Source organism: Coenobita brevimanus, chromosome 46 (assembly GCF_032717465.1).
Source record: "Coenobita brevimanus isolate Jiangsu-jjx chromosome 46, ASM3271746v2, whole genome shotgun sequence".
Lineage (NCBI taxonomy): Eukaryota > Metazoa > Arthropoda > Malacostraca > Decapoda > Coenobitidae > Coenobita > Coenobita brevimanus.
In genome coordinates, this window is record NC_136999.1 from 52,904,695 (window position 1) to 52,913,049 (window position 8,355).

Sequence of the window (8,355 nt, forward strand, 5' to 3'; positions counted from 1 at the left end):
AGAGAGAGAGAGAGAGCATTTATAGTTGCACAAAGAAAAAAAGTACAATTTTAGTCAAAACACACACAGCCTACAAAGAAAAATCTGCTTTGAGAGGGTCAGATTGATAGACGAAACAGATTGACAGATAGAGGTAAACAGAAAAAAACATGCTAAAACACACACACACACACACACACACACACACACACACACACACACACACACACACACACACACAGATGGGTAATTAGATAGGTATAGATAAATAGACAGAGGCATATAGATAGATGTAGGTAAACAGATAAACAGACAGGTAGGCATGGACAAAGCTATTAATATGCTGTCGATTTGCTACAACATTAGGTGGTGGGAGGGGGAAATTTTGTTTATTCTCTCTCTCTCTCTCTCTCTCTCTCTCTCTCTCTCTCTCTCACCTTTCTGCCCCCTTCCTTTCTTCATTCATCTCCATTTCTCCTTCCTTCAGCATCCATTATCGTTCCTTTTGTCTCCCCTCCCCGTCCGTTTTCTGACCTCTCTTTCTCCCTTTTTTTGGCGTTTTCCGTCAGTTCGCCCGTCTCTCCTCCCTTCCGTTCTTCCTCCCCCTCTTGCCGCACCCCAGTCGTGTGCTGCTTACATGTGCTGCTGTAATATTCAGTGTGTTGCTGCGGTGGCCACGCACACCCCTGCCAGCCCTCCTGAGCTGGGTCACCTTGAAATTTTCTTGCGCTGTGCAGTACATATTTCCCTGGATTATATCACCCCACTTGTGCTTGTGAGACGCCTTCACGTGGTGGCACCGATTGACCGGTCGGTGGATTTGCCTGATTAAACAAACGTCCCTCAGTTCCCATTCTATCTCCCGAAAGGAGGATGTAGGAAAAGGGACACTTCAGCCTGCAGTCCACCAAGTTCACGTCCAGTTGAGGCTAGGATTTCAACCACCGCCGCCGCCGCCGCCGCCGTCTTTATCACAGTGCTTTACCTCTTACAGTTCTTCCTCGCAAAGCAAGGGCATGTGCGAGGGATTTAATAAAATCAGTTTTTACACAACTTTTCTTTTTCAAAATGAATTCCGCTCCATGCACTGCTATGAGGGGTTCTTTATTTTTATGTGAAACTGCACTTGATGTCGCATGTTTCCTCATAACACAGAGACATCTGGGAGCGACCACGAGATGACAATTTTGCATACACACTGGGCAACTTATGTCTTTCAGTTTTACTTATATCAAGATAATTGTTGGAAGTTTATTCCTTAGGGCAGCATCCCACTGATATTTGACTCTCGGCTGTTTACATCACGGTGTTATCTTTGCTGCATATGTGGAGGATACCATTAGTTGGCTGGTATTTTGTTATTGTTCATTTCCTCCTCATTCCTTACCTAATTACTCAAGAAAACTAAGTTGTAGTGTGTTGCACTTTACCAGAGGGGAGAGTGGCAAGATAGTAGGATAGTAAGTAATAGAGAGAGGAGGCTATACAACAACAGGATGTACAAAAGAGGGGAAAGAATGGAAGTTGTAAGGGAAGGACAGATTACGAGAGATGGGAGGTTGTAGAATGAGTTTAGCTAATTGAGAAAGGAGAGAGAAGTGAAAGTAGACGGGTGACAGGTGAGAGAGGGGAGAAAAGAAAGGCTGTAGGAGAAAGTGGGAGACTGAAGGGGAATGAAGGTTCGAGAGAGAGGGGAGAGAGGTAGATGGGAGAAAAACAGGTACGAGAGAGGTGGAAAGAAGGAAGTGGGAGGTGACAGAATGAGGGATAGCCTTTTGATGAGGGAGGAAGAGAGAGGCGACAAGGGGAGGATAGATTTCAGATGAGGAGAGAAAAGGCTGGGTGTATAACAATGCCAGGTCTGAAGCTGGGCAAGAATGGAGGTTGGAGGAGGAAGGACAGGTTGCAAGGGAGGGGGATTGAGGTGGAAAATTGATAGACAGCTTTTGGGAGAATGTAGTACAAAGAGGTACGAAGAAAAGGAAACACCATCAGATTTATTGGTCCCTTCGAGGCGACTGGTACAAAGGAATATATGACTAAGGCAAGTGAGGGAAGGCAGAGGGAAGATTGATGAAGGGAGATATTTGTGGACACAGTTAATCCCTTCAGGCCGTGGGTGTGTATTTTATTTAATGCTTCCTATTTCCAGACGATTATATTTAGTTTAGGATAGACTCTTCAAACTGACAGGATTTAGCTTTGCGTACACCTCAGCTACGTCAGCTTGAGAACCCATTTTTTGGTTTATTCGCACTACCTCTAGACGAATTTACACAGCTTAAGGGACAGCTTGGAGAGGATGGGCTAGATATAAGAATGACTCAAGCGTTTCTGTCTTTGCACACAGTTCACTCTGTCATTCCTGTCCTTGTGCGTTCTTACCTCCAGTATTTCTGTCTTAATAAATTATTCCCGTTCGCATATCTGTCCCTGCTTCCTTCAGTTTGTCATTTCTGTTTCTATACTTTCTTCACTTCAGCTTATATGCACGCTGTTCCTCACCTTAATTCAGCTTAACCTTTTTGCCTCTGGTCTTATTGCCACGCTGTATAAATCCTACCGACGTCCATAGCGTGCCTCATCCACATTGTACCTGTCTCATCCACATCCTCTTTTTTCTATCCACACATCTCTACTTCCTGTCATATCCAAACATTACCTGCCTCAGCCACACCATTTCATCTGTATCCACCCCTCTGCCTCACCCACATCCTCACGTCACCCTCCCAACGTCACCCACACCCTTCATGCCTCATTTTCACATTCTCCTCTTCTCCACACACTTTCTCCCTCGCCCACACGTACTCACGTCCTAAACCCCAGACTTGCCTGTAACCTGAGCACCCTCTGTTCTCATTAGACAGGTTGGTTCCTCGCCTTTCTTCCTCTTCTTTCTATCTTCTCGCCCTCTTCTTCCTCTCCTCCCCCTCTTTCCTCGCCTATCCCTCCCTTCCATTAACCCTCCTCTGTCCTTTCATCTTTCCCTGTCCTCTCCTTTCCCATTTCCCAGCCCCCATTAAGACTCCCTTATTCTTCCCCATCCACTCCTCTTTCTTCCCTTTCTCCGCTTCTTCCCTTCATTTCCCCATCCTCTCCTTCTCCTTCCTCACCTTCGCTTCGTCCCATTCTGCCTTCTTTCTCCCTCCTCCTCCTCTCTCTTTCCCTGCCTTTACTCCCTCACTCTCTCTCTCTCTCTCTCTCTCTCTCTCTCTCTCTCTCTCTCTCTCTCTCTCTCTCTCTCTCTCTCTCTCTCTCTCCCTGCATACATAGTAGCTTCTTAACTGTTTCAATTTTTCCTCTTGCCTCATCTTTCCTCCGAGTTTCCCTTCTTTCCATTCATTCCCAAGAATGCCTTACAAGACTGACTAGCAACTGACTGGTCCGGGGTTAATTCCCAGGCTATTCACTAATCTTATAACCAAGGTCTTCTTCAGGCTGATCGACCCTAGAACTGAAATAGGGATATGAATTGTATATTGACGGTTGGGTGTCCTGATATGGGTGATTGATGGAGTGGATTTTTTTTTGCCTTTTTTTTTTCTGTTAGTCGGAATAACAGAATCGGAACTAAATTGACCGTGGTAAAAGTTGGCTGTTTCGGCATTCACGGTTATTATCACAACAGTTTATTACCACACACACACACACACACACACACACACACACACACACACACACACACACACACACACACACACACACACACACACACACACACACACACACACACACACACACACACACACACACACACACACACACACACACACACACACACACACACACACACACACACACACACACACACATTCTATACTCTCTATTGTTGTTAACTGGACTGTGAATGGTGCATATAGTAGTATTATTTAACGTATAGTGGGGGAAACTGATGAGGAGTGAGAGGGAAGAGGAGAAGGAAGGAGACGAGAGAGAAGAAAAGTGAGGAGTGGGAAAGAAAGAGGACAACAGAGGAGGAAGTGAAAAGAGGGGAAGAGAGGGGGAAGGAGTAGAGGAAATTAGGGTGGAGAGTGGAAGGGAGGGTGAGAGAAGAAAGGAGAGGGAGGGAGAGGAAGATTAGTGGGGTGAGAAGGGAGAAGGTAATGGAGGGGAGGAAAATGTAAGGGTGATGGTGGAGCCAGAAATGAAGGGTGTGTAACTGAGATATGTTGATTGGCTTCGTGACTGAGGGGTAGGTAGTTCCCCCCCCCTCTCCTCTCTTTCTCTCTCTCGTAGTAAGGGACAAAACACCGCACTTACCTGTATCCTTGCCTACCTTTTAAACCTAATTAACCTGTCATGTAATTATCCCACATGCCGTCCTACCTGTCCTCTCCCACCTCCTTCCATCCAAATTACCGTAATACCTGGGGTCAAAGTCATTAACCCAATTGCTATATTTGTTACTAATTTTCCCGAGCTTATTAGTGCCGTGATTTCGACCCGGTTATAATTACATGCGGCTGATTACTCGAGCAATTTTCATTATTTCAATTAAAGAGTAAATCACCTTTTGTGCATCATGATAGCCATTGCGGGAATCAGGGTGTTTTGGTGGAAGGTATTTAATCGTGGCTCCCCTTCCTGGTTCGCTGTGTAAGTGTGGTATGCCGTAACACACACACACACACACACACACACACACGCACGCACGCACGCACGCACGCACGCACGCACGCACGCACGCACGCACGCACGCACACACACACACACACACACACACACACACACACACACACACACACACACACACACACACACACACACACACACACACACACACACACACACACACACACACACACACGGAAGCACCAAACACAGGCCAAAATCCACAAGTAAACCAAAACAGCTTGAGAATAATCCACTTACTGTTCTCGAGTCCCGATCTTGCTTTAAGCTTGGCGGCACAGCACACGGCACACAGCACAGCAACGACGACCAGCACGGTGCACAGCGACCGGGTTACAGCGGGGACCATGGTGCTGTGAAGAGGAGGGAGGGGGCTGTGTTGTGCTGTGGGGGGTAACGGGAGGAAGCCGTGATAAGGTAGTCTGTGGGGAGGGATGTTTTGTAGATCTTCTTGCCTAGGAAGTAGCAGTAGATTTGGTTGAGTTCCAAAATAAGTGTGAGTTTTTCGCCACACTTGAATATACAGCAAATTCAACGTTAGTTTTATAGTTACGTCTATTTGTATCACATTCAGAAACGAGACATATTTTTAGAGAGCGTCTGAGTTGGGAAGTAAAGAAAAAATTAGTTGCTTTGGCAAGTTCTGGAGTATTTTTTTTTTTTTTGCCACACTGCAGACTCGTACACACACATAAAAAAGGACGTTGGTAGTTCTCTTGTTATGAGTCTATTGTTGTATATGCATCAGTAATGTGAGATTATGTGAAGCCTGTCTTGGTGACGAAGTAGAGACTTGGTTTGGCTTTGGGAGACTGTCTTAAAACTGATTTGTCCACCACGTTAGAAACACATAGAGAGGCTTTTTGTTGACGAATAAAAACGAGTGTTTAGTTTCTTCCGTACAATAACTTTTCACTTCTTTGTTTGTGTTTAGCTATATTAGTTTCGCTCAGTAAAAAGACACGTTGTGATGACCATCTCAGTTAGGAAGTGAGAAGAGATATGTAAGAGTTCAGATATTATTTTGATTTTTCAACCACACTAGAAAGACAAACACACAAAAGACGCTGTTATTTCTCTAGTTATGTCTTCAGTTATATCTGCTTCGGTAGCTTAGTAGCAAAAACTGGAAGACTTGGTGCGTAGAGGAACAGAACATAAGATTGATTATGGCAGGTCAGTTTGAAAGATTATTTGTCTTCCACCCTGCAAAACGCATATGTAAAATACTCACACCTTTAGTCCTTTGTTTATACGTTTTTAGTTGTATCTGCTTCACTGAGGAGGGATGCTAGTGAGATGGCCTGGGTGAGAAAGTAAGAAGAGACTTGGGTGAGTTCGGATATTAATTTGAATTTCGCACCGAACTAGACACACACAAAAGGAACACACTTGCTCTTGGGTACTGCTTTGTTTCTCTTCAGTTGTACTACCGTTCCTGAGGAGAGATATGCTGCGGAGGGTAGATAGAGAGACAGAAGGAGAGACTGAGAGTTATTTTGTTAATATGCTTACGGTATCTGCCTATCACTCAGCATTCACACAATTAGATCACTGGTTATGTATCTTTGGCTATATCAACTTAAACAAGGAAAGGCTGGCTGAGTAAAGAAAAAAAATATGTTGTTTGACTCAACTTGGAGGATATGGCTTTTCACACACACACACACACACACACACACACACACACACACACACACACACACACACACACAGGTCAATGATTGCTTTTCTCCAACTGTATCACTTTCAACGAGGAGACATGGAGGTGGAGGAGTGGTTGTTGAGGCAAGAAGAAACTTTGTTGATTTGATGTGGTAGGGGATGAATGTAGGGGATGAATGTGACTTTTCTTTCATACGAGAAGCTTCATGTTAATTCTGCGTTTGTACAGTCAAATGCTAAAGGTCGCTCGCTTCTCCTGCCACTCTTTCATCGTTGGATTCATAAACGTTTCATTGTGGCACAGTGGACGATGGTGCATAATTATCGTTCATCTGTAAGTGATAATTTGCACCTCTATCTGCTTCGTGTCATTCAGGCATCCATGACACCAACGATGAGAGAGGTAGAAGAAGCGAACGGACTTTTGCATTTGGCTTTACATCTTGTCAGCGGAACAGTGAAGGAAGGGAGACAGAGAGCTGACTGATGCTACCAAGTTAGAAAACATTATTATTTCCACTCCTTAAGGATGACGATTTCGTGCTTGTTTGTACGTCTTGGGTTTGATCAGCCAGCCTAGTCATTACCCAGAGAAACTATCAGATTTTTTCCTCTCGATATTACTAAAATTGCCCTTGTCGTAGAGTACAGAATTTTTTTTTCCCCTTCATTGAGGGAAACGCCAGTTTAAGTAACCAGGTGCACTTTTGCTGTTATAGATTAACTTTGGTAATATATCCAAGTCAACCCCAGACAGTTCTTTTCCTGAGAGATAAATCTTAGCACTGATTTCCTTTCTTCAGCAGAGTCAGACATTCGATTAGTTCGTAATATGTTCCACTTCGCTCGATATGTTCTGTTGAAAAATGTCTGAGCAGACCGAGTTACAAGTTGACCTTTTCCAGCCGGTTTTCACAAGCCATTCCGAATTATATCACCATTTTTTTTCACAGAATTTGAGCGAAGAAGAGTTCAAATTTGCCATCTTTTATCATAATTTCAACAGCGCTTCAAAAATATTCCAGTGCGTTTTTGTCGGGTTTCCTGTACTCTTGCGCCTCGTCACCTTCCAATTTATCCAATTTTGCCTGTTTTCCGCTGAACTGAATATGCTTGTGTGTGTGTGTGTGTGTGTGTGTGTGTGTGTGTGTGTGTGTGTGTGTGTGTGAGTGTGAGAAAGCCCTTCCAGCAACTTGGCCCTTCCAACAAAGTGACCCTTCCGGCAACGTGTCTTTCTCGCAACTTGGCCCTTTACGTAGTTGACGGTCGAGGAGAGCAAGTTAAGAGCTGGTTGGAAGTTGTGAGGTGCCTGGGTTCGGTGTTGCATGCTGCCAAGAATGGTGGGAGGGAGGGAAGGGGGCATTTAGATGAAGCTGCAAGTTAGCTCTGGGGGTGTAAAGTTAGCTGGGGTTTTGTGGATCTTAGCTGGAGTGGAATGGGGTTAGTTGGGGTGCTGAGTATTTTAGCTGGAGAGGTGTGGAGTTACCTGGGGTATTTTGGAATTTAACGGGGGGTGTGGTGTTAGCTGAGTTATTGTGGAGTTAGTTGGGGTTTTGTGGAGCTTAGCAGGAGTGGTGTAGAGGTAGCTTTAGTCTCGTATTTTTAGGAGGAATGATGTATAGAGGTGTGGTGTTAACTGTGGTGGAGTGGTGTTAGCTGGGATGGTGTGTTGTTAGCCTGTCTTGTGAAACCAGCTGAAATACTGTGGTTGTAGTAGGAGTGGTATGGAGTTGGTTGGAGGGGTGTGGAGTCAGGTGGTATGTTAGATGCTATATTTGAGGTGGTATTACTCAGTGTGGTATATCTTTGGTTCAGGTGATCTCAGATGGAAGGTTGTTACTCTGGCTGGAATTGTGTCGTACTCGCTACATCGGAGAGCTGAGCTGAATATGTTGGATAATTTTTTTTTTGTTTTGGTGGTCTGTCATTTTAACCATCACTGACGAACAGGCTCATTAAGGCAGGGAAGCAGACAGACAGGCAGACAGAAAGACAGACAAGCAAGCAGACGACAGACTGAGAGGCAAGCAGACAGGCAGGCGTGAAGTTTAACCTTGAAAAGTCTTTGTGACAGATTTT

General features: G+C 44.7%; 1 protein-coding gene across 1 annotated transcript in view; it reads right to left on the reverse strand.

The window, feature by feature from the left end:
- The window catches only part of LOC145398733 (adhesion molecule nephrin-like), a 27,454-nt gene extending 22,494 nt beyond the window's left edge, over window positions 1–4,960 (reverse strand). Inside the window, exon 1 of the mRNA XM_080271531.1 lies at window positions 4,852–4,960. Coding sequence (XP_080127657.1) covers window positions 4,852–4,960 — 109 coding nt within the window. The remainder of the gene's footprint in view (window positions 1–4,851) is intronic.
- Window positions 4,961–8,355: the final 3,395 nt, after the last annotated feature.